Source organism: Leopardus geoffroyi, chromosome A2 (genome assembly GCF_018350155.1).
Source record: "Leopardus geoffroyi isolate Oge1 chromosome A2, O.geoffroyi_Oge1_pat1.0, whole genome shotgun sequence".
Taxonomy (NCBI): domain Eukaryota; kingdom Metazoa; phylum Chordata; class Mammalia; order Carnivora; family Felidae; genus Leopardus; species Leopardus geoffroyi.
In genome coordinates this window covers 115,640,137-115,667,194 of record NC_059331.1, presented here as the reverse complement: position 1 = coordinate 115,667,194, position 27,058 = coordinate 115,640,137, and the positions used below count along the sequence as shown (strand labels likewise).

General features: G+C 37.2%; 1 protein-coding gene and 1 long non-coding RNA gene across 6 annotated transcripts in view; one reads left to right on the top strand and one right to left on the bottom strand.

Moving 5' to 3' along the window:
* The window catches only part of LOC123606551, a 45,308-nt gene that overhangs the window by 4,792 nt on the left and 13,458 nt on the right, over positions 1–27,058 (top strand). The window lies entirely within an intron of this gene.
* Positions 1,806–27,058, bottom strand: part of KLHL7 (kelch like family member 7) — a 71,237-nt gene continuing 45,984 nt past the window's right edge. For all 5 annotated transcript variants that reach the window (XM_045495072.1, XM_045495068.1, XM_045495073.1 and 2 more), the window contains 5 exons: positions 26,561–26,703; positions 11,731–11,971; positions 9,131–9,332; positions 4,040–4,137; positions 1,806–3,117 (listed from right to left, as the gene is read on the bottom strand). In XM_045495072.1, the coding sequence (XP_045351028.1) occupies positions 2,834–3,117; positions 4,040–4,137; positions 9,131–9,332; positions 11,731–11,971; positions 26,561–26,703 (968 nt within the window). In that variant the 3' untranslated portion in view covers positions 1,806–2,833. The remainder of the gene's footprint in view (positions 3,118–4,039; positions 4,138–9,130; positions 9,333–11,730; positions 11,972–26,560; positions 26,704–27,058) is intronic.

Here is a 27,058-nt window from a genome sequence, read left to right as displayed (position 1 = left end):
TTAAAATTTCAACTAAACTTCTGTCATCAAAATCGTGTCACTGCAAAGGATATAGTATTAACATATCACATGGTGATGAAAAAGAAAGTAGAGACCTTTATATGAAGGACAGGAATTTTGTGGGGAGGAAAAAGGAATAGAAAAAATACTTGCCGATATATCATGTCATCATTACTCATTATCCTGGCATTGACAATTTTGCAGAGTATTTCCAAGGCAGAAAATAGGTACTAATTAGTAATTACTAAGATTACTAACACCACCAACCCCCAAACCACTTCATTACAATACATCAAATCTCTCTACATACTTACAGTGTGTTCTGGTCAGTCCTCCCCCCAAACCACTTCATTACAATACATCAAATCTCTCTACATACTTACAGTGTGTTCTGGTCAGTCGATACAGCCTAAAGAAAAGGCTAGTCTGTTTAAAAGATTTCAAATAGGGGGTGCCAGGGTGGCTTAGCTGGTTAAGCGTCCAACTTCAGCTCAGGTCATGATCTCACTTTGTGAGTTTGAGCCCCGACTGCTGTCAGTGCAGAGCCTGCTTCAGATCCTCTGTCTCCCTCTCTCTCTCTCTCTGCCCCCCTCCCATGCTCTCTCTCAAAGACAAACATAATTTAAAAAATAAAATATTTCAAAGAGTGCTGCATATTCCATATGGGAGATTATTGTATTAAATTAAGTAATATAACCAAATCATGTTAAATGGATGTTCTGCCCTCAAAGAAATTAAACTGGACATTTTTTTTCTAATTCAATTTCACAAAATTCACAACCCAACATAAAAATATTCAAGATAGGCAAATCCAGAGACAGAAAGATTAATGGTTGTCTTGTTTGGGGTATGTAACCCCAAATAATGTCCCCCTATAATTCATGTCCACTTGGAAATTCAGACTGTGACCTTATCTGCAAACAGGGTCTCGGCAGATGTTATTAGTTAAGATCATACTAGACTGAGGGAGGGTAGGTTAGATACAATGACTAACTGTCCTTATAACACCACACCAAGACACAGAGACACATAGGAAAGGACATGTGAAGACAGAGGCAGTGATTTTAATGATGCAGTTTCAAGTCAATGAATGCCAAGGGTTTCCAACAACCACCAGAAGCTAGGGGAGAGGTGTGGGCACTTTCTGCCTCAGAGCCTCTACCCAGAAGGAGGCAACTCTGTCAACAACCCGATTTAGGACTTTTGGCCTCTTAAACTGAGAAAGAATAAGTTTCTGTTGTTTTAAAGTCACCAAGTTTGTGGTAACTCATTATAGGAGCCACAGGAAATTAATAGAGGGGACAATGGGGACTGATGGCTAATGAGTATGGGGTTTCTTCTCTGTGGTGATGAAAATGTTCCAAAATTGTGATGCTGACTGCACAAGTCTGTGAGTATATTAAAGACCACTGAATGGTATACTTTAAATGGGTGCATTGTAGGATATGTAAATTACATTTCAAGAAAAGAGTTATGTGCATTAAAAACCCTACATAAATAAAAATACTATCACTATGCTTTTTATAATTTCTTTTTCATTTGAACATTTTTAGGATTTAAGATTATAACCCCCATATAAATAAAACAATGAAGATCAAAACAGAAACAATGGTTCACAAGTTTTAAAAACAACCGTTGCCTAACACATTTAAAATGAAAGATGAATAAAACTTAGCAGTCTATTTTAAGTTAAAAAATATTTAATATAATTGGATAAAAACACTGATGGTGACAGCTTTACATGGCTCATTCCATACATTCCATAATGTAAAAGGGCAAAACATTACTAGGAAAGAAATGAGTAGTTGGGTTTGTAAAAGATTTATTGACCACATAAAAGCAATTAATACGAGATGACAAACATTTAACTCAAATTATTACAAAACTTTTAGGAGATACCTGGGTCAAACCTCTCTGATGCGTCCTGCTAACAAAAAGAAATCATGTATCTTTTTAAATCCATAAGAAGTTCAAAGTCAACATTGATATTGTATAGCTATCAGTGCTATTCTAGTAACCTAGAAATTTGCTATAAATAGCTTTATCTTTTGCTAATCATTCTTACTATGATTTTATTTTATTTAACAGTGAGTGAAGAGGCATAATCATTTTTTAACCACGGGGTAAAACAGTACTATAAATTAACCGGCGTGCTAAGCTTGACATTTTGTGTTTAAAAGATGGAATATATTTAATTGAATATATTTCATGAGGACTTGGTATGTTTCTAAGCCCAAAACGTGTTTATGAAGTTTTGTGAGAGAATATGTGTATGCCTTGACTCACTCTGGCTTGCTTTTAAAATGGAATAAATTTGGCACTAAATGGAACAAATGAAGACAAGCAAAACTAGGTGAGACTAAGCTGCTTCATCGGAGTTGCCTGTCTTGACTTACACTTCATACTATGTCTTCGTTCTTGACTGAACAGAAACAAGTAGACCTACCTACATAGCACTTCTATGATGTATGAAAATAGAATCTAGAGCTAAGATGAGACTGCTTCACTGACGAGCCAATCCCCACTCTGCCATAATCATAGTTACACATGTAAAATTCATTCAAGAATTTGTATTTTCACCAAATGCTTATGATTTTTCAAGTTTTCTCACTAGGTATGTCTTGGTTAAGTGGCCAGCTAAAATATGGTCTTTGAATTAAGTAAGGAAATTCATATAAAAGAAACATCTATTTTATAGCGATCTTACTTTACTTGAAATTTCCTTAAAAACAAAACAAAACACCAAACTAAACCTTTGTAACCAAACTCTTGGAACAAAGCACTGGTGGCCATATTTTTGAGTCTCCAATAAATCTTGAAGTCCATTCACTTTTCATGTTTCAAGTGTTTCTTCATTTGCTCCACAAGTATCAACAACACAAATTAAACAACTTGTTACTGGAAAAGCTCGGACTTTGGAGTTGGCAACCCATTTGTCTGTCTCAGTATTATATTCAAGGATGTGTCCTAATCGACCCACACCTTGAAAACCTGCCAAGACATAGACTATAGAGCCAACTGCTGCACACTTCACTGTTACACCCTTCCATGGCATTGGTGAGACCATCTTCCATTCGTTTAATTTAATATCATAATATTCCACGTTGTCCAGGCCACCTTCAAAAGAATAAAATTACATGAACGACTATATGAACAATTCTAAGATCTCTTAAAGTATTATTTTTTTGCATTTTCCCAACATTTTATTGCGAACATTTTCAAACATGCAGAACAGTTAATCTTACAATGAATGCCCAGAAATCTGTCATCTATTCTTATTTTTACTTTAACATAATAAAAATTTAACTTAATTTTTACTTGTTGGTTTAGAATCCTAAATATTTATATTTATTTTGCAAAATTAAAAATGTTCTATCTGTTCTGGAAAAGTAAATCAGTGGATTCTCCTTCTGATTAACTTTGATTATAATTATTCAAATTATCCTTCTGCCATTTATCAATTTAGCAACGGTGAGAGACAGGAAAAGGGAAAGAAGGTATTTCTTTGTTATATATTTAAGTAATGCTAAAAGGTACTAAAATGAGGTTTGTGGACTATAGATTCAGTCCAGATTCTCCATAAGATTTTTTACCATAAATTATTTAAGAAAGTAAAAAGTCAAATTTACTTATTTAAAAAATAGTAATATTGGTATTTTCATGCAAATTTTAAAAATGTTTAGGAAATTATGCCATGCAGGGTCTGTATACAAATCTTAAAAGTTGTATTTAAAGGTTTTTTTTTTTTTTTTTTTTTTTTTTTAATTCCAATGTTTCTGTTACTCAATAAGTTCTTTGGTTATTATGATACTACTACCCAGGAAATGTGTGAGGTGGACATTACCTACATTTCATGGACAGCAATGTTAAATACACTGCAATGTCTCATAAAATAGTTCCCAGAAACTATAAAAATAAGTACAATAATGTGTGTGATAAATGCTTGTATTTAGATTTTAAGAAATGTTTACAAAATTTAAGAGAAGGAGGTCTCAGCAAATTCACTGGGAAAGTTAAACAGTGAATTAATATCACATACCCAAGCCATTCTGACCACCTACAGCAAATATCTTGTCTTTTACAAATACCAGTCCATGATTCTTCCTGGCCTCAATCATTGGACACAGCTCAGTCCATCTGAAAATAAAAGAAGTTTTTAGAGTACTTGTTCACAGGAAGTAAAGTACTCATACTAATTTATAAGAAAGGTTTGTTATCCCAATTAAAGTGATCATTTACCACTCACCTATGTGTTCACACACAAATACACACACCTGAGAGGCTAGAAAACAAAAGTCTAACATGGTTTTGAGGAATTTATTTAAAGGTCAGGTAAATGGGGATTTTACTCCTTTCAACTTCGATAGAGTATGAGAAATAGAGAATATCTGGAGACTGCTAACACGTCTTTGGAGGAAATCCAATCCCTGTAGTTCACAATAATTTGTTAAAATGGTAACAAAAAGAAAAAAAAAGGGAAGGTATTTAAGTATAAAATACTAATATTGTCACACATGGTTTTAATTAATATTTATGTATGAGTAAAATACAAATTTAACACTGGGCTCTAGCAATCAGCAAATGAGTAGTATCTGTTACTATTCACATGTCCACCTTCAAATGTACACTCGAACTTTAGGCAGCTCTAGTAACAAAAGTACTGTCACTGTGTCTAATTTAATACCTTATTAGCATGTTATTTTGTTCACAGCCACTACTATATGTAATGAGACTGAGAATATAAATGTGGACACAAGTGTCGAAGAATACTAAATCATAGCTAACAGCCTCATACACACAGACAACTGTTAATTTTTTCTATGAGACTCAATCCCTTCTTTTGCATATAATCCAATATACCCAATTGACATTTCTGACTGTGAAGGGAGTACTGGCACACAGGCTTGTTTGTGTCTCAACAGCTAACATATCAAAAGTCTCCAAGCAAAAACAAACAGGAAATTGGACATAAGTGTAACTCTTTAATATGATTATTTATATCTCTTATTTAAAAAATTTTTTTCTTTAATGTTTATTTATTTTTGAGAGAGAGAGAGTGCACGAGCAGGGGAGGGACAGAGAGAGGGAGTCACAGAATTCAAAGCAGGCTCCAGGCTCTGAGCGGTAGGCATAGAGCCCGACGTGGGGCTCGAACTCACAAACCGTGAGATCATGACCTGAGCCGAAGTTGGACACTTAACCAACTTACCCGCCCAGGCACCCTTATCTCTTCTTTTAAAAGTTAAATTTATATTTTTTTCAAAATAATTAGGACATAATGATTAACTGAAATATTAGCAACTGTTTTGTTGCTTTATATCTATAAATTTTGTTTGTTTTATTTTATTTTTTTCAACGTTTATTTATTTTTGGGACAGAGAGAGACAGAGCATGAACGGGGGAGGGGCAGAGAGAGAGGGAGACACAGAATCGGAAACAGGCTCCAGGCTCTGAGCCATCAGCCCAGAGCCTGACGCGGGGCTCGAACTCACGGACCGCGAGATCGTGACCTGGCTGAAGTCGGACGCTTAACTGACTGCGCCACCCAGGCGCCCCTAAATTTTGTTTGTTTTAAAAGATATTTGAAAGTCACCACTCTCATTTTCAGAGCACTCTGTAAGGTGAGGTGGACAACACACTGGTCCTTTTTTTTTTTTTTCAGGGTAAATACACATGCTCGCCCATGCTGGTCTTTTCCAGCAAACAGCTCAGACATGGGAGCCACACTGGACCTCCACTGCCTTTCCACGCAGTGAGCTTCAGATGGTAAGCTGTCAAAATGCAATAAACATAGTATTTGACTTGGAAAAATTCAAAATATATACCCCTTTCTTCTCCACATATGTCCGTGATATAAAGTAAGAGTGTATTTGTATGTATGGTAGGTGGTCTGATGCTAATGATGGTTTGACTTATGATTTTTTGACTTTATGATAATGCCAAAGTGAAACACATACAGTAGAAACTGTGCTTCACATTTTGAATTCTGATCTTTTCCTGGGCCAGCTGTATGATACTCTCTCGTGATGCTGGCCAGCAGCAGTGAGCCACAGCTCCCAGTCAGCCAGATGATCACGAGGGTGAACGACTGATACACTTAGGACCATCCTGTACTTTACAGCCATTCCGCTTTTCATGTCCAGTATTCAATATATCACATGACCTATTCAACACATTATAAAATAGTTTTTGTGTTAACTGATTTTGCCCAACTGTAGGCTACCGTAAGTGTTTTGAGCATGTTTAAGGTAGGCTAGGCTAAGCTATGATGTCCAGGTTAGGTGGAGTAAGTGCATTTGCAAGGTAACAATATTTTCAACTTACATTGGGTTTATCAGGATGTAACCCCACTGTAAGTAGAGGAAGATCTTTGTAGCTAAGTCTCCTGAAGGTTTAGAATAGGAAGTTTCCCAAAATACATTTTCTTCTTCCTGTAATTTCATATGTGGAGTATGTACTGTGTCCATGCTCTCCCCAACCTGAACGTTAGTGTTTAGAAGTTTTTCTTAAAGTTCTGACTGCATAAACTGTGTCATGTTGTTTCCACAGGCTTCATTTCTTAGCTTCCAATTAAACCAGTTACAAAACACTTAAAAAAGGAAATCACTGTAGCATATAACTTTTCATTTTGGGATGTGAATCATTATAGTCACACTAGCTTTTCACTTAGGGTAAAGTTAAGGGCATTGAAGAGAATATAGAGAATTCAGGTTTCATACATAAGCTCAATATATACAAAAGAAATGCTAAGTTGTGTTTTAAAATATTCCCCTAAATTGAATGTACTGATCCAGTTTTAAAAAATATTGAGGTTGTAGGCACGCCTGGATGGCTCAGTCGGTTGGGCATCGGGTTATGATCTCATAGTTCGTGCTTTCGAGCCCCGCACTGGGCTCTGTGCTGACAGCTCGGAGCCTGGAGCCTGGAGCCTGCTTTGGATTCAGTCTCCTTCTCTCTCTCTCTACCCCTCCCCAACTTGTGCTCTGTCACTCTCTGTCTCTCAAAAATAAGTAAATTAATAATAATAATAATAATAGTAATAATAATAAAATATTGAGGTTGCAGAGGTGCCCGGGTGGCTCAATCAGTTAAGCATCCAACTCTGGATTTCAGCTCAGGTCATGCATGATCTGATGGTGTGTGAGACTGAGCCCCATGTAGAGTTCTGCACTGGCCTGCTTGGGATTCTCTCTCTCTCTGCCCTTCCCCAGCTACTGCTCTTGCTATCTCTCAAAAATAAATAACTTTAAAAAAAAATATTGAGGGGCAGAATTCCTTTATACTTCTTCCCTGCTGCTGTGAATAAGAATATACTAATTTACACTGACAGTGCCTGAATAAAGATCTCAAAATTTAGAATCCTGGTGTTTATCTGGTATGGGTTCTACTTTAAGAGATTTTTTTAGAAATGAAAAAAATAATTAGGCAGCAGGATGAATGAGACCACAGTTTTCCAACTAATATGCAGTACTAGTTTTTGAGCATAAAATTTCTTAGAGGCAAAGCAGAGGTATCTCAGGGATACAGGAGGGAAGAGAGTTGGCATACACCCCCCTCCTGTAATTTGGGACAAGATGGGGTGGATAGCTCAGCTGACGGATGATGGGATGAGATAAGGGGTATCCCCAGTGTGTTCTGGCAAGTACAAAGGTATATTTTGAAAAACACTGAGGAGTAGTAAATTTGATGATCTCTGAGAGATTTTCTAGTCTCAACACTTCAGCAAAGGTAAGTTTCAAGATAAGTTGCTTTCAATTCTATTACTAGCACTGGTAACCAGCTGGGCAAAAAAAAATGAGAAAAGAACAACTGTAACTGCAGCTTTGTTTGGGAAAGGAATTACTGATTTTAAATCCTTTAAAAATAGGTGGAAGTATAAGTAAATAATGGTACATGGCTAATCACATTTTGTAATTATTACTTTTCACTAAAAAAACCAAACCAAAACAAAAAAAAATAAACAAAAAAACCCCAACAAAAATAACAAAATAACAAAAACAATAAAAAACAATAAACAAACAAACAAAAAAAACAATAGCTGGAGTAGAAGACTTCTATGTTTTATAAGCTGGCAATATTTCCTAAATGTAAAACTTGAACGTAAGACTTATGGTGCAGTTCTTATGGTGCATAATGTTTAAGTTGAACATATTTACCTAATAATTGGTTCTGGTAAAGGAAGAACAATGCTTTCAAATTAGTAAGTTACTTGTCTTATCAAATCTCTTTGGCTGCTTCTGAGTATCAAAAAAAAGGTCTGACTTGGATATTACCCGTGGTCATTTCCTTATTAGTTTAATGGCATTTTACTTACCCACGCCCCCTACTGTTCAGTAATTTGCACATTAGCTTTGTCTTTGTCTACATTGAACAGGTTCCATCATTAATTATAAGGTCAGAAAAGCTGCCTAACCATTTATTTCTTTAGCATTTTGTCTTTAAAAAAGCAGTTACTTACTTCCTGGATTTAAGAATAATCTTACTGGAAAAATATGTATCTACCCATACAAACTCAGAATTAAGACATTATACCTAGGGGTACAATTTATTAATGATACAAACCAATCAATATATGATATTCCCAATTAAAGGCAAATTTACTACTGATCATAAATTTTTCCGTCTCCTCCCCTACATTTCCTGACCTCAAACAAAAGTATTTTATGACTTTGATGAATCAAGTCATACCTGTCCCATTCACAGCATTTGCTGCACAAACAACAGAAAGAGAGCAGCTCCCACAGGGTATATAAGGTCAAGTCATTTCTTAAAGCATAGAGGAGTGGTCCAGGCCATGAATGTCCCAAACCTAGCACATTCCCAAGCGTATGCACATTCTTGATACGAGAACTAAATTCTTCTGTTGGGCTCCTTTGCCTTTTGCCATCTTCTTCCTCTGAGCTTACATACAATTAACTGAAAGAAGACTTTTTTTTTGTTTATACAGTGTAGTTTTAATGAGGTATGCATAAGGTTATTCCCACACACTTCTACACATAAGTTTACAAACCCTTATATCTAAAGAACGATGTTACTTAAAAGACGAATTATACCCAGTGTGATTTCAATGACTTAAGAACAGGTCTGTTCTTGCATGATTTTAAAATAGGACTTTTAAACTGATACATACGTTTCTGTGGCAGGATCATAAACCTCACAGGAATTCAGCACGCGCCCAGAAACATTGTTCCCTAAACTTCCACCACAAACATAGATCAGGCCGTTGGCTTCCACCATCCCGTGGCTGCAGCGCTGAGTCAACATGCTGGGCTTTGTGTGCCAGCTTTCAGTTCTTGTATCATAGCACTCAAATAAATACAGCGCTGAGTTTCCTGTAAAAGAAAAGGCCCAACCAGACTTAGCTTAGTGTGTGTGTGGGCTTGGAGTGAGCTGATTGTAGAAGTAAGTCACTAGTTACTGGAGGGAGGAATTTACAGTTGTAGAGTCTTTTCTAAATTTAATTAACAATAACAGCAAAATGTAGGAATAGCTTAAGAAAAAGCTAACCCTGTTTGTATAGACCTTAGAAAATATTAAAAAAAAAAAAAAAGGATCTGCTGAAGATACTTATTTATTGGTAATTAATTTAGGAAAAGATTGGTTTGAATTCAGAAGAAAAATTAAATAAATAACATTATGTATGTCTTCAAGCCCAGTTATGCATGATGGGAATTATCCAAACTTCAAATGTTTATAGAGGAGAAAACCATAGTTATTTATAGATGATAAATCCATACCTTAAACTCTGAAAACTATGATCTGATAATATTCTAAGGATTATAATTTAACATTCTGTAATAGTCACTGCACCATTAACAAAACTATTCTTCCTGACTACTCTTAGTGGTTGTGTGAGTAAGCCCTGAAGTCATGCTGGGTCATTCTGAAGTATATTCTCAAGGTACCACTGCATGACTCTGGTGTAATTTGATTATATGTTTTAATAGCAAAACATATATTCATCCTGTTTTGCAACTTCTGCAAGTTATAGGGGCTCAATAGAGAATTTTAGAAATAATACTAATGAAGAAACAGGTGCTTTTTTCCTTCCAAAGAAAAACGTTAAAATTTAACCAAATGATTTCTCATCTCCCACTCTTCTGGACTTTGCTAATGCTTAACAACACCCTTATACTTCTCAACCACAACCAAGGTCTACAGAAGGCAAAATTCAGGGAATAACAAATGTTAGAAGCAACCATCCTGATTAACATTAACTTCTTTTTAACTTTTAGAACATTTTCAATTTGATAGATTCAATTGGTTGATATTAAGGGGAAATACAGAGTATGTGGCAGATATAAGAAATTACTATTTAAGTAAAAAACTCAGTAATTGCTGAAGAAGTTACATATTATACTTTCTATAAAAAGTGTATCTATAGAACAGTTACTTTCTATTATCTTTAGTATTTATTGTGTTTGAAATATGTCTTCATAGACATTCTATAAAGAATGCTTTTAAAGGGGGGAAAAGAAAAAAAAGAAAAAAAAAGAAAGGGGGGAAAAGGTCACTTCTTAAGTCACATTTTAAAAATCTTTAATTTTTCTGGGTTTCTTGGGTGTCACGAGGATGAGTGTCCAACTCTTGATTTTGGCTCAGGTTGTGATCGAGCCCTGTATGGGCTCCCATACTGACAGCACGGAGCCTGCTTGGGATTCTTTCTCTCCCTTTCTCTCGGACCCTCCCCAGTACTTGCTCATGCTCCCTCTCTTTCAAAATAAACTTAAAAAAAAAAAAACTTTAAATTTTCTAATATTTTAGAATCTAAATATTTTTGACATCTAGTGGGGGAGTAAAAACATCAAACAGATAAATATGCTGACCAAAAGTAAAACATTCTCTGGCCTAATATAAAATTATCAAAGAAGGGGCGCCTGGGTGGCGCAGTCGGTTAAGCGTCCGACTTCAGCCAGGTCACGATCTTGCGGTCTGCGAGTTCGAGCCCCGCGTCAGGCTCTGGGCTGATGGCTCAGAGCCTGGAGCCTGCTTCCGATTCTATGTCTCCCTCTCTCTCTGCCCCTCCCCCGTTCATGCTCTGTCTCTCTCTGTCCCAAAAATAAATAAACGTTGAAAAAAAAAAATTAAAAAAAAAATTATCAAAGAAAATAAAGACTTAATTAACATTTAAATTCTGTACCTTAGGTTTACTTGGTCTTCCTAGTTTTCTTTATAAACCCATTATTTAGCTAAAGAAATTATCTGAAAAGGTGAAAGCATGTAAATGCTATTATATATCCAGTCTGCGCCTAGAATATTCATTTAGAAAAACTACTCATTTAGAAAAAGACCACTCCTGATGCTAACAAATTATCCATTAAAGAGAAAGGTGTTTTACACCCAAGCCCATATGCTGTTCTAAAAAGGCAATATAGATTTTAAAAGCAAGAATGTAGTAAAGAGATCTTAAAGGGTCTATGAGTGAGCCACACTCTGAAATCGTTAAAGCAAATATTATGTATCTTAAAGCAATCTACATAGAACTAAAATCTAGACGGCATGAGAGAAAAATGGGACAGTTAACGTAACTTAGGAAGCTGAAGTTCTTGTAAAATTAACGAAGTAAGGTAAACCTTCAGGGAAATGGGCTGTACAATGTGACAGATGTGTATGTAAGTTATGTTAAAAAGACCATACCAGTTGTTTATATAAATATGAAAAGCCAAGAAACTTTACCAAGATACTTGGTAAAACACTTTTTGCAAACAAAGGTACCGAGTAAGTCCTTACCGACTTCGGAACCTCCAGATGTATAAATTTTGCCTTCTGCAGCACAGGCAGCAAGGCTGTCTCGAGGTGTCGGAGGGCCCAGTTTGGAATACCAGCTATCCTTCACGACATTGTAGCAATCCATTCGTTTTATGGGGAAAAGCTGAGAGCCCCCCAAAATGTACACTACGTTGTCCCAAAACACACATGCTGCATCCCTTCGTTTTTCAAAGGGGCAGCGGATGTCTGTCCAGCTATAATCCTGTAACAGGAAAAAAATGGTCAGTAATGCAAAACTTATCAGATGATAAGATGATCTTATCTTATTGATCAGATGAGGCATTGATCTGATGAGGCAAATTGATACAGATGAGGCAAAGACATAGTTGAGAAAATGCAAAATATGAGTTTGTTAATTTACTAGAGTACATATCACAATGTTTGGCTTGAGACATTATCTAACTTAATCTTGTGTGATTTCTTCAGAGTGTCGGTTAGGTGGGGGCAGAGGGTGAGAGGAAGATAGTGGCTGCTTTGGGTGTTTTCTGGCTCCAGATTAAACTGTCACACATTTGAATGCATCCCTACCACCAGTCTCCTATTCCTTCTGTTAATGAGCATAATAATACAAGAAAATTCTAAAATAAGTGAAGTACTTTTGTTACTTAGAAAAAGGCCTATTTCAAATGTAACTCTAGCCATCCCTTCCCTGCCAGATACACTGAGAGATGTAAATAATCATTGGCTAACATGAAGTTTAAGGTGCTGTGATCTTCCTGACATCTAAGGCGAGAAGGTATTTTGTGGACTTCTGTAATATTAACTTTTAAAAAATATTCAGTTGAGCCAGTTTATTCAGATGGACTCTTAAAGCTGTGATATTTACTATGGAATACTTGAAGAATCTGTTTCAACTAGTCTGGAAGCTCATTTTTTTCTTCCCAGTGATTAAAAATGAGCACATAATCAGTACCTCACAATAAGGGTGGTTCACAGCACCATTTAGTTTCCTCACTATGTCTGATACATCCAAGGATACCTTTTTCTGTGTAAATGTATGGGGATTCTCCCAAAGCTACAGCATCTTTGATTCCACCCCCCCCCCCTTTTTTTTTGAACAAGGAAGCTATAGTGTTTCTGCTGCTTTCTGAAAATGTCTAAAAATAATTTGGGTCTGGCAGAAATCCAAACAATTCCTGCTCTCACTGAGCAAAGCAGTGTGTGTGTGATTATTAATGTTCAGTGCCCTTTGGGAAAATCTGATGGATATCTGTCACACTAGCGCCCACTGTTTTAGGCATTCATCAGATTAGATCAAAGCATCATACAACACCAGGAAGTCTCAGGAAAAAGAGCCCCTTATGCAGAGCACCTTGACTCCTTGTGATGATGAACATTCTGCTCTTTAGGTGACCAGAAAAACAAGAGACTTTTTATTTTTTAATGCAAATTCTTTTTCTTTTAATGTTTATTTTTATTTTTGAGAGGTGGGGGGAGAGTGAGAGGTAAAGAGGGAAAGGGCGACAGAGGATCTGAAGCAGGCTCAGTACTGAGTGCAGAGCCTGATGTGGGGCCTGAACTCACAAACCGCGAGATCATGACCTGAGCTGAAGGCAGATGCTTAACTGACTGAGCCACCCAGGCACCCCTAGAAAAACAAGAGTCTTAATCCTTGCTTTATTCTCAATTTGGGATCCCCCTGGGTTACTCAGTGTATACCTATGGCAGGCATACAAAACTATAGGATAAATATAACATTTTCCCAAAGTTTGTTTTGCTCAGTGGACACTGAAAAATGGGAAAATTATTTTAAAAATTTGTTTTCTTAGAGTTGCATACCACAGAATGAAAAAAAAATAAGAGAGAAAGTAATGATCATACTCTACAGGGAATGATCCCTCAAAAGTAAACTAATGACTCTCTTACATATTCTGCAAATCTACTCATAATTCCTACCTGACCAACTTTATAAGTAGAGAACTTCAGTTTCATTAATAAGATACATTGTTAATTCACTGAATCTCAAGTCTTGCCACTTTTACACCCAATTTATTTGATATTATTAGAAAGCAATATGGGAACTTTCCCATAATTTCTAAAGATATTCTCAAGAACATTACCTTTTCCTGCTCTTCCTTTATTTCAGGATGAGAAAGTGGGTGATACATCCTTTTAAATGATCTCTAAGACCCGCTACTCTTCAAATTAAAAATAACTGCCCATGTATGAGCTGGGATTAAACACACAAACAAAATACTTTTTCTTTTAGCTAAATGAGTTTGAACACTTAGACGCTAGGATATGAAGTTCCAAAAAGAAAACAAAACAAAACAAATAACCCCCAAGAGTTTGATAATAGAATAGTTCTAAATTTGATACTACCCAAGGGTTTGAGTAAGGAATAAATGAGTTCTCATATGTACCTGTCACATAGGGCTTAGGCTTCAGATTTAAGAATTAAAATAAATTGTGCTCTTAGAACTATAAACTCAAGGGAAAAATGATTATCCAGTGTGTGTGCACACATGTGTGACCAGGAATAGATAGGCACATGCACATGCTTGTATCTACTTGCAATTTGGGCCCTGATTTCTTTAGAAATCCTCAAATTTTTAAATCTTTTTCAATTCTCCAAATACTGTCATTGGTCAATGTACATTGTAGACGCTAAGCTTGATAAATACTAACTACATATAATATTCTTACCTAAGAGTTCATCTTCAAGGCAGATAGATGAAATAACCTTTGCAAGAATTTTACCTAGAATGTAAATCCGACTTCATTTCAGTTAAAATTTAATGTTTTATATTTTAGCTCATTAAATATACCTGTCAGGTATGCACCTGTGCTTGAAAATACCTGGCTTTGGTTGTATCCATGTATGAGGGAAGGGAGCTTTTTTACTCACATGTACGTATGGTAGATCTCACTCCCATCTACTAACTCCCCCCATCTACACTTCATCCAAAACAATACTAAGATGGTGATTTGATGTTTGCCCTTTAATAACTTGTTATACTGCCTAGGAGATAATGTGTGCAGTTGAGAGAGAAAGCAGAGAGGGTAAAAATATAGATTAGAAGTCTGACTTAAAGTCTCTGTGGGTAGGAATGCCAGGTCTTATCCTAGCAATAGGACCATTCCCAACCTGGGGCCTGCAGGTAGAGGAAGGGTTGCTTATGGCTCTGAGCTCCTAGGCTACAGGTCAAGTTAGACATGCAGCTTTCCTGTAAGTCCAGACACATACATAGCACTAGAGTTACATTGTATATGTGTGGGCATGGAACTGTTACTCTAAAAACAATGTAACTCAGTTAAGTTTTATTGAGTATCAATTTCATGCACGTTTCTGTGCCTGACTGCTGATATGAAAATGGGATAACTGGAAAGCCTGGAAAAGACACAGGTAGAAGGAAGTTTTGACACATCACTCATTTATGCATCCACACACATATACACTCGTGTATAAAATCCTGTCTTCCTTTGTCCTTAGCCTTTCTTGTCTCTGCTGTGATATATACCACATTCAAGATTTTTTTCAAGCTCAAGGCTTCTTTCCTTTTTGTAGGCTTCCCTGTCTTTTTCTGAATCCCCACCACAACTTAAGTCTGGGCTTGATGACTGAGAACTCCATTACATCGTGTCCTGTATGATTTTCCAGCAGTAGTGTGGTACTACAGTGAAATGCTTCTTGAGGTGAGGGGCTGTAACCGCCTCTCTAAATCCCTCAAGGCAAAAATATCAGCTTGTTGTTTTCCTTGAGAGTAAGGACTGATTTTATACAATCTGCATTCTGAAAACACATGAATCTTCAAAAAATAAAGACACCACACACAGATATTTTAACAATCAAGACAAGCAAAATCCAAAATAAAAGAAATACTTTTTATTTTTAAGACTTGAGAATTTTATTTTGGATCATTTTGAGAGGAAACCAAGCAAACATAGGAAAGATGGGGTCTTAGAAAAAAAGGAAAACAAAATTAACAAAACGGCAAAAAAAATTAAATAAAAGAAAAAAAACCCTTAAGATTTCTTGCAGAAACTTCAAGGAGTCAATCTAATCTGAGTTTACAATGTCCAAATTGTAAGCACTTTCTGTAAAGCCATTATCTGACTTATTTCAAGCACTTCCCCTTCCAGGAGCTATGCTGAAATATCTTAAAACATTTTATTTAATTTCCTCAATAACTCCATGAGGAATAAGCTTATTTTATAGATGATGATATCTTAGAGAGTTAAGTACCATGTCAAGATCACAGCATTAGAAAGTAGTGAATCCAAGATTTAAGTCCCAATCTGTCAAGACTCCAAAGCTGTGCTCTTAACTCCTACACTGCCCGGCTCTCTAAAAATCTTCTTATAGGGCCTCCTAGAAAGAACACCGGACTGGGAGTGGAATAATCTGGGTTCTTCTTATTCCTGTTGTATTTCTAGCTAAGTCACTGTGGGCATTTGACTTGACATCAAAGGACCTGAACCACCCTCATCTACCAATCAAGATGTTGGCAAGAGGGCCACTGAGGTCCTCATGCACAGTCTCCATATCTTATCACTTAGAAAAATAATAATTGAGCACTAAAACCACAGCCTCTCTGAAAACAGTGATATCCCCCATGTCTTTGTATGGTATTTGGCCAAGGGCTTAGCATGCTGATGGGAATATTTTTATTGGGAGATAGGCCAGATTTGTGGAAATGTCTCATTCAGCTGAACCACCTTCATTTTTGACTTTCTAAAGGTCAAAGACTGTAGATGCTGCACGGGGCTCCTAGTCCAATGAGTCAGTTCCTCATTGTAGTGATGTCTTTAAACTATACTGACTCCAGTGTGCATCTTGTCACTCTAGTCCCTGGGCCTCTGGTGGCTGCACTACTGAGGTACAGGAAACCTATGACCCACCAACAAACAGTACCTGATGTTAGGAACCGAGCTTTTATCTACTTTTTTGGTAAACTGAAAGAGTTTCCATCTTTATCCTTAGCTAGAACAATTCTTCTCCTAGGAATTTACTCTCCAGAAAAAAATTGGGACAGTGTAAAGTTGGCATATACAAGATGTTTCACTGCAGGGGTATTTTAACAGGGAAAAATGGGAATTAGGCCAAATGTGCATGAAGAAGATAAGCATTAAACAAATTATGGTATATCCTTAGCTTCAGATAAATTACGTTATATCCCTATGATGGAACACTCTGTAGCCCTTTGAAAGGATGGTATTTTCACTGACATGAAAATACTTCCACAATATAAATGCCGAAAGAGTAAAAAATAGTTTTTACAAGATAGCGTGTACAGTATGATCTCATATATGTAAAATGAGAGGACTGGAATGATATTCACTAACTTCTGAGAACTGTCTTTTGATACTGGGAGTGCTTTGGCTTTCTCCTTTATATCTTGCTATATTTGAATTTTCTACATGTGTTTATTTAAACAGAAAAAGTAGGGGCACCTGGGTGGCTCAGTCGGTCAAGCATCTGACTTTGGCTCAGTTTATGACCTCATGGTCCATGGGTTCATGCCCCATGTCGGGCTCTGTGCTGACAGCCTGGAGCCTGCTTGGGAGCCTGTGTCTCCGTCTCTCTCTGCCCCTCCCTTGCACTCTGTCTTTCTCTCAAAAATAAACAGTAAAAACAAACAAACAAAAAAAACCCAGAAAAAGTAAATACATCAATCAGGCAAATGGTAGCAAAAGTATGGTACAAGGGAAACAACTTCTCAGAGCAGATGTTTATAATAGTGCTAATGTTTTAACACAAAGGTGGAAGTAAAATTAATTTCAGGTTTTAAGAACTGAAACACATAAATAGCTATTATACTATGAGTCTGAGTTTCAACTACAGGACAGATCAGAAGCAGTCTTTCTGCCTTCCTTCCAAACAGCACACTTACCAGGGCACTCTGGTTTTCAGAAGTAAACATTTGATCATGCCAAGTAATTTCTCAGGCCATACCCATTTTGAAATACACTATTTTCAACAGGGTCACACAAATATTGCTGAGAACATATTAACCTTCCAAACTCCAGAAAGGGATTTAAATAATCAGCCATTAGGAGAAAATGCTCTTGTAATTTAAGTTCTTCAAGAAATACAGCATTGTAGTTAGGAAGAAAGGGCTTCTACTGTGGGAGCTGGGTGGGGATGGGTGGGGCATGGCTGTGCTGCAGTAAACTGTGAGATAAATAAGGAACAACAAGCATGTAAGTGGCCATTTCTCAGCTGTTAATGATTGTTAAAATTAGCAAGGAGCCTGAAGGAAGGGCAGAGACCCGATAAAAGGGAATTACTGATTAAGAATAACTGCTGCTGGGTGTCTGGGTGGCTCAGTAGGTTTAAGTGTCAGACTCAGTCTCAGCTCAGATCTTGATTTTGGGGGTCATGAGTTCAAGCCCCACATTGGGCTCCACCCTGGGCGTGGGGCCGACTTTAAAACAAAAAACCTGCTGCTTTATAAAGTCACAAAATGTCTTCCCTTCAACTCTCAGATGAATACCATACCACCAGAAAACAAAACTCAAACCTGAATTACTCAGAAATTTAAATATGAAATGAAGCTCAATGCAAAAGTGGACCCTGAGAAGGATGTTAGGCTTTATAACAGCCCTTGTGCTTTGTGTAGAGAATCCATGAAGCACCCCTATGCTAGCACTCTGCCAGTTACTTCAACACAAGATCTGCCTTTACAGCCCTAACGCGGGATTGCAAATCTTGGCACAGGAAGGCACACTACGCTTTAAATGACTGTCTCAAATCTTGAAATGCAGTAACAGACTCATTTAATAAACTGTTCTCACTAGATGGGATGAACATCTGCTGTCTCAGATGGACAGAGTAGGGAGATGCTGCACAAGGGCAAGAGGTTTGGAAGAGTTGGGGAAGGTGAAGAGACAAAGGAGATGAACAAAGGAAGATGAGAAGGCTTTTTATGTTTAAATATGGAAGATGAAGAGTCCTAAAGATGTGGCAGGGAGAAGCTGAGTGAGTGAAGGTCAAAGAAAAGATGGAGTCAAATGAACATAACTGATGCTCACACAAATGCTGAGAAGATTTAAACTTTCTTAATAGACCAGAAAGCTGAGGTTTAGAAAGACTGATTTGCCTTAGTTCATATACCCTAAACTTGAAATGCTCTTTCTCCTAAAGAGGTGCTTTCATTTACAAAAACAAAACAAAACAAAAGTAACCAACCAACACAACAAATAAAACAAAGAAAAAGAACCAAAAAAAAAAAAAAAAAAAAAAAAAGGCATCACAAAAGAAAAATGACCAATGGCCTAGTCCTTCAGTTCTTCCACCTACATCTAATTTCTTTTCTTAAAGCACAAAGTTAGATTCCATTCAGCTAAGTAATACTTTGGAAGCTCACATGAAAAATTTTAATAACCATACTTATCAAACCAAAAAGATGCAAACATACTTAGGATTCTATATATTCTTGTCTTTTCTCTTTCTTCCTATCCAAACTCTACCAGTAAGTTTCCCTCAAGAAAACCTCCATGAAGCTTCCATGGACAAATCCAACTCAGGTGGAGCTCTTCGTATCAACAAGGCCATTACTGTCCATCCCATATTGGGACTTTTGATTGGCTGTGTTCAGTGGCTTCCTCACTGACCTCAGCCTCTAACTGCTTCCTGCTTCTGGACACAGTCCATACAATATGTTCTGTTGTTTATAACCGCTGAGGATAATTTTCTCTTAAAACCTGATCATCAATTTTCAAAGAAAATAATCACAGCAAACCTATTTGGACATGATTTAATACTTCTAGGATGACAGATCTTACTGTGCCTCTGGGTCATCATATGAACAATTACCCAAATTAGCCAAGAGAAAATTCCAAGTGCCATGGTAGTGGTAATTTTTCTACTTCTCTGAGGATTACCCTCAACCTGACCCTTACCCCTGTAGTCCTGTGTTCATATGCCCACTACTCTCCGGCTCATTTCAGAATGGCTGGAGTCTTTAAAACACCACCACACACAGATACCATGTTTAGTTTTCTCATTCCTTCCCCCTTACACCCCTTAATCAAATACCTACTGCTCTATTACAGAAACAAAACAAAATAATAAAACTACAGCTCTATTTCTGCTCTCTTCCAGACTTTTTTAGGGGATTGATCTGTTAATTTAGGATAACTATGGCTTACAGAAAATGAGTCTGGTATCATCCCTCCTGTGGTTAGCTGTACTTCACTGGGGTTTCTTGCAGATGCAGTGAATAAACACAAAAAGAAACAGATCCCTGAAGGGAGACAGCAAGGGGCTGTCAGGCTGATTTTAGAATAAAACTACAAAATAGTGTGTGGTGGAGATGCTTGAAAAGAGAAGAACTGAGGCTCTCAATATTTTAGAAGACATTTTACGAAGGAAGAGCACTCTCCTGAGAATTTACTTCAGAATGTACTCCAGTCTCTTCCATATGAATGTGAGTACCGCCTCTCTAACCAAACTGCATGCAAACAAGCTTACGGAACAGCTACTGTGCCCAAGCTGCAGAGGACCTTATTACCACTGGATGCCTATTATAACGACAACTAAGGAAGCTGAAGCGATACCCAGGGTGACCCACACTTGCATTCCAACAATGTCGGCCCCTGGGCTCACAGCCAGGATCCAATCCACTTGGGATGACTGCTGCCCACTTTGGATATTTTGTTCCTATGGGCGCTCCTGATCCTTTTAGCAGTGCTCTTCCTTTTACCTCTGTGCACTGCTTCTACAGCACTCTTTTGCTGGTGGCAAACACAACTGATACACTCTCATACAAGCTTTGTTAATTTTTTATTAAAGTAATCTCTACATCCAATGTGGGGCTCACACTCACAACCCTGAAATCAAGAGTTGCTCTTTGACAAAAAAGCCTGCTCTTCTAGGTTCCCCATGTGCCTTATTAACTTTTTAATTTAAGATTTACACTTCTTCGTGTACATGTCTTTTAAAATAATATGCAATGTATAACTGCCCATTTCCACCCTGATCACAGAGTGGGACTGTCTCCTCAGTGAAGGCCTGTTTAAGAGGTAAGGTGGCTATGATGCTGTGAGAAAAAGCACTGTGAAGCACACTGATACCTATAACAAACAATATTTCCAGCAGGAAAATGTGTTCTGAGTGGAAGGTAACTTCATTTCTTTTGATTCAGGGGCCACCTATGTTTAAACCCAGTCCTATGGGGCACCTGGGTGGCTTGGTCGATTAAGCGTCTGACTTCGGCTCAGGTCATGATCTCACGGTCCGTAAGTTCAAGCCCCGTCTGTGCTGACAGCTCAGAGCCTGGAGCCTGTTTCAGATTCTGTGTCTCCCTCTCTCTCTGCCCCTCCCCTGTTCATGCTCTGTCTCTGTCTCAAAAATAAATAAACGTTTAAAAAAAGTTAAAAAAAAAAATAAATAAACCCAGTCCTGTAAAACTGACAAAACTGCTTGTGAAGTGTTATATAAAGTTATCTTGGTGTATTCATCCTTTCAAACTTGAGTGTCCACATTGGGCCAGACACTAAGCTCAGTGATGAATCTGTCAGAGTTCTGAATGAGAAAGTGTACTCAGGGTAATCCTTCTGAACCTGATGGTTTCATATGACACGGCACCATATGGTTTTCTGCCTTTGTAATTTACAGGCTCTGGCCCTTACCTTGTTGGGTCTTAGTCCTTATTTGTTTTTGGCAGGGAATAGGCAGAATCCCTTTTTCTCTAGGACACGGTCTCCTATTTCTCCACTATACTGAAGTGGCAAGCCAAGACCTTTACCAAGTTCTAAGCCCTTAGAGCTCATCATTTTACTGGTAGTAACAGTCCAAATAAAAACTGGTCAGTTAAGTCAACTTTTATTTAGGCATTAATATCATAAGACATTCCCATCCTACAATTTGAGAATACCAGTACTAAAAGAGTAGAGCATGGTTACACATAAATAACTTTTTTAGTAATCACTAAGCACTTGAAAACTTTAAAAACAGGTACAGATGGGAGAAAGGAAGACTCAACAGACTTTATAAAAGGATCATAACAAGAATTACATCATTTCAATTCAATACAGCAACCCAAGACTCCTTTTTCTATCGATACTCAGGAAAAAAAATAAGATTTTATCATTTTTCAGTCAGCAATATAAATATTTGCCTCTTCTCACCGGTGATATCCAAGGAATATCTAATGATAATAGTTTATAGGGATACCACCTTAATTCTAGACAATTCAATTAAGTAATAATACTGCTTAAATTGCCTCCTTTAAAGGAGATCAATTCAATGAAAATGATAATTTTTGGTGCATATAGCACACACACAAATGGGTCCACTTGATGACTGTCAAATCTGAATTTCTGAATTCTAACTGATGAAAGATTAAGTTCAATAAAATATAATTTCTGTACAGTACTTCTTATTAAGCAATCTACTTGAATAATGAAATAGTGTTCACTTTGGGAGATTCAAGATAAATAACAATAATTTATAATGAAATCAGCCTTCCCAATTATTTAAATATTAGATATAATAAAGACTAATCAACTTATATTAAAATATTATATACAAATAATAGTAATGGGTGAGTTTTTCAAGATAAAATTTTATAGCAAAAAGAAGGGAGGGTGTGATACTTCTAATAGAAACATTTAATAAACATTTAGTGGAATTCTAATGGGGTTAGCTTCAGGGCATAAGAGACAATTGATGGAATGAGTATAATTTTATTTGTAGTTATTTCCTCAATTATTTGAATTTTTCCATTGAAAGCCTAAAAATTTGTGGTTGAATACAGGAAAGAACATTAAGTATGTATCAGGCATTTATAAGAGCAAAGTAAGACAATGAATGAGAATTCTGGAGTTACAGTCTCACTTTCAGGCTTGTATAGAGTATGTGTCTCTTTTTGACTGTCCAGTAAAAAAAAAACAAAAAACAAAAAACAAAAAAAAAAAAAAAACAAGGAAAGGGTTAGAACTACACACCAAAAATAAAGTGCTAGGAGTCATTCCACATTTGCCACATTCTACAATGCTCAGCCTCGTAAATGAAATTAAGATCTCCTTGTCCCTCCATACATCAAAATAGCCACCTACTTTAACATAAAATATTTTCTACCAAAATGTAGTTTCATTTCCTTTTAAAGAAACTGAAGTATACTTAACACACAATGTTACATTAGTTTTAGGTGTACAACATAGTGATTTGATAAGTCTATATGTTATGCTCTGCTCACCACAAGTATAGTTACGGTTTTTTTGTTTTTGTTTTTTGCTTTTAACTGTAAAAATCAATACTGTAGTTAGGCTTTGGGTAACAAGAAGGGATTATTATCAACACTTGAAAGCTGTGGTTCATAGAATTATAAACTCCTATGATTTCAATTTTTGCTTGGAAAAAACAGATCATACTTGTAAGTTTCCTGCTCTTTATTCAAATGGATCCTGAAAAATTAAAAACCAATGAAACAGTGAAATGTCAAGAAGTCTTAACTTTACCTGGTGTGAAATAGATGGGTAGGTGTATCAATCACTTAAGCACAACACCATTGTGCTTACTGGGTTGTACCACATAGGCCATGAAGCCTTGTTGTACCTGCCAGACACCAGTCTTCTGAGAAAGGAAGCCAGATGTCTTTAGTAAAGAAAATACAGCCTATATTCTGGAGATGGAAGAATGGGCCAGAGACGGATGGATGAGTTGAGACCAGACCAACAGGGACAGTCCAAACATGATGGTTTTTAACCAATCTAACCCAACCCTCCCTCCTTGGAGAGGTCTTCTTGCTATCTGGCAGTATATTTACTCATGGGTTATGGTGTTAAATACTACAGTAAGAAGGAAAAGCCTTCTTTGGTAAGGCCTCCTTTTCTACCAAAACAGAGGAGGAACTGCTGCTTTGTAGAACTGTCGAGACTGATGCCTCTAACTGTTGCAGCAGGGTCATGTGTGGTCTTCTGACTGGACCAGATTGAAACTACTGCTAACACTTAGTATATAGCTAACACTCTGCTATGAGTATTTCTGTTAGTGTCTATCCACACCATTCGATGGGATTTCTTTTCAGCTGGCAGGGAAAACAAAATCATTTCATGGTCTGACCTCAAGTCAGGAGAGGACTCTGTATGCTATAATCTAAGCTGCAGGACCCTTGGTCTATCTAACTTTACCAAAAGTTGTCACACCCTGATTTCCTATATTGATGCCCATAATTCTGATCAGTTCTGGAGAACAGGAAGTGGTAAGACAAGGGCTTGACAGGACAGAAGCTTAGCCTAGAATACAGTCACTACAAAGTTCAAAAGATGTGCACAGGTCTAGAGCTGGGTTGGCAAACTATGGCCTACAGATGGCAAAACTGGGCTGGCAAATCACTGCCTATTTTTGTAAATAAACAAAAACACACCCATGCCCATTTGTTCATGTAGTTTATGGCTGTTTTCCTGCTATAGCATCAGAGTTGACCAGTAATGACAGAGACTGTGTAGCCTATAAAACTGAAAATATTTATTATGAAGTCCTTTATAGACAAAGTTCATTAAGCTCTGATCTACAGCATGTTGGTATAGCTCCTTGGAAACGAAGGCTATAGCTTGCTGCCCCAAGTATCTCCTACATACTACAGATGGAACAGATCCTATAACTGAGTGTCCCACTTTTATATGTTTATAAGGTAAACCAAAAAGCTGCCAGTTGCAAGTGAAAGCTAGAGCAGGAGACAACCTTCTAAGTAGGACAGGCTATAGTAGAATGGCTTGGCTGCTCAGGTTACTTTGTGATCCTGGGGCATCAATGTACTGACCAGTGTGCTGCTTATAGCTTGGGGCATGTTCCAGTATGATCATGGAGCATGCCCCTGGGATTCTGGAGCAAGGCCAACCCATTTTTTTCAGTACATAGCTCCTGGCTGGCCACTAGGTTGTGACAGACAGCAAATGTCTGACACCAAAGGAAACCAGGTTGACCATATCATTAACCTGTTTTGAACCATTTTACCTGATCTATCAAATCACAAATAGCATGCCTTTGACCAATCATTTGGTTTGTAAACATAACCCTGCACTTATGGAGGTCCCAAAGGCACAGAATACCTGAAAGGACGAATCACAACTCCTTCCTAGGAGGTCTTCTCCTTCGACCAGGGTTATGTCTTTGCGGAGGTGGTCCCTGATAAATCAGCTGATAAATTTGAAAGACCTGAGCTTGGATCATTTGTGATAGTACTAGCCAAGAGGGGACTGCTAAAGCATTTTAGTCCCTTCAAAAATGGTACTAAAGGACAATTCAGAAGAAACCTTCTGATTTGGCAGAATTTCAAGTAGTTCCTTTTATTTTCCATTATGCCCTTCAGGATAGACAGGCTAAGGTCAGTTTTTATCAATTCTTGACAGTAGCTAATGGTTCACCCAGATGGATGCACACCTGAAATAAGCAACAATGTAAGACTGTTGACAGAAAGATTCGAGGAAGGATAATGTAGATGGCCCTCTAGAAAGGACACAGACTTGCATCCCATATGAATTCTTAACAGAGCGCCCACCAGTAAAGTCTCTTAATAATTACATGGATAGGACTGCCATCTATACCTTCCCTTTTCAATCTGATGCTTGTGCTCCATGGGCTTATGAGTGACCACAGGGTCAATGACAGAGGCTGCATACGCTAGCAGCTGTGGAAGCTAACATACTTTCCCGCCCTAAGGCCAATGTGGCTATCCACTAGTCAGCTCCCACTCTGTCAGGAATATTGATCAATCCTAAGCCCTTGATTTGTTACCAAACCTTGTGGGAACCAGTTAGTTATCTAATACCAGGCTAACTGCACTGGGACCCCTCCACTGTTAAAGGGACAATGATCTGCCCTCATTGGAACTAATACTTTGGACTTGGCTTGGACTTCACTCTCTCTTGTACACTTGACAACATCACCATATTACAAATGCTTTGTACATCACTACTAGAGTATGACATAGACTGCCTCCAAAGAAACAAGTATCAGATAAGCATCCTGATGTCAAGAGGATGCTCTGGACTTATCAGGTATCTATCATCAACCAAAAATGGGCCAACAAAATAATAAAGAGACCATTATATGCTTAGATTCAACACCAGTTATGGGTACCACCTTGCAAGGTTGGGGTGTTATATTTTAGGACTGTGATATTTGCTCTGCCCCAGCAACACATTTAGTACTAACAGAATATGGTATTATCCCTTCCATAGCCAAAACATACAAGACTAAGAAACGAGGGGTAGAAATGTAAGTGGCCTTTCTCAAGGTTATAATTAATAGTCTATTAAAAATTGTATTTCTAGACCTATGACTCAGGCTCTGCTGGTCCAAATGGTATAACATGTACTGGAAAACACATTAAAATTGATAATTATTTCCATAGTTAAAGGTAACTTTATCTGTTTTCTTTGTGATTTTCTAGGTTTTTAAATTTTCCAGAATGAGTATGTATTAATTTACACTAAAACATAATTACTAAAAAAAAAAAAAAACAACAACCCACATACAGCTCCAGAACCATATTGTCATTGAAAATAGCACCTAAAGGAAACAAGGAGTCGTAATGAATGCAAGGGGTTAGTAACAAAATGAGATAAGATAGGAGAACTAGTTTTCCATTTTCTTTGATACAGTGGTTACTACACTGCATTCCAGAGCAATTACTGAAACATTTAAAATCTGAGTAGCCTCAATTTCTTTACTTGTTTAAAGAAGACAATCTTTAAAGAAGACAACTGTGTATATCAAAAGATATGTGAAAGAACAACACAAACTGTAACTTCTCTAAACGTATGAGCTATTATTACTAGTGGCAGATGAGTGTTTATGTGCTCTGAGCTTTCAAAAACAAAAACAATAAAAATCAGTTACCTTTGGGTTAAAATATCTACAAGATTGTGGCTGGGAGCCTCCAAACAGGGCGATGCGGTAGTCATGTTTCTTTCTTCTGGGCCTTGTGCCTTCTACCAATTCCTCTCGATCCTCTGGAGACAGCAGATGATACCTCATTCCACCTGTGGAAAAACATATAGCAACTTTTCAAAAACTTTAGGCACTTTAATGCTTTGAAAAGGAAATAACCAAATATAATAGTGCTTTTACTTCTGTAACTGTTTTTCTATTATCCTTTTAAAGCAGTTAAGGAAAGAGGGGGAAAAGGTAGGAAAATGTGTGAGGGTTGGAGTCCTAACCAATTTATTATTCTCAGCAATCACGATTAGGCTAAGAACTCCAAACCCACTTACTTTACACCAGGTAATTATCTGGCTCTTCAAGCAATAGTTTGCCAAAATAATAGTTACTGAAATTCAGATCTCCTAATCTATCAGTTCTCAACCCTACATTAGAATCACCTCGGAAATCTCTGAA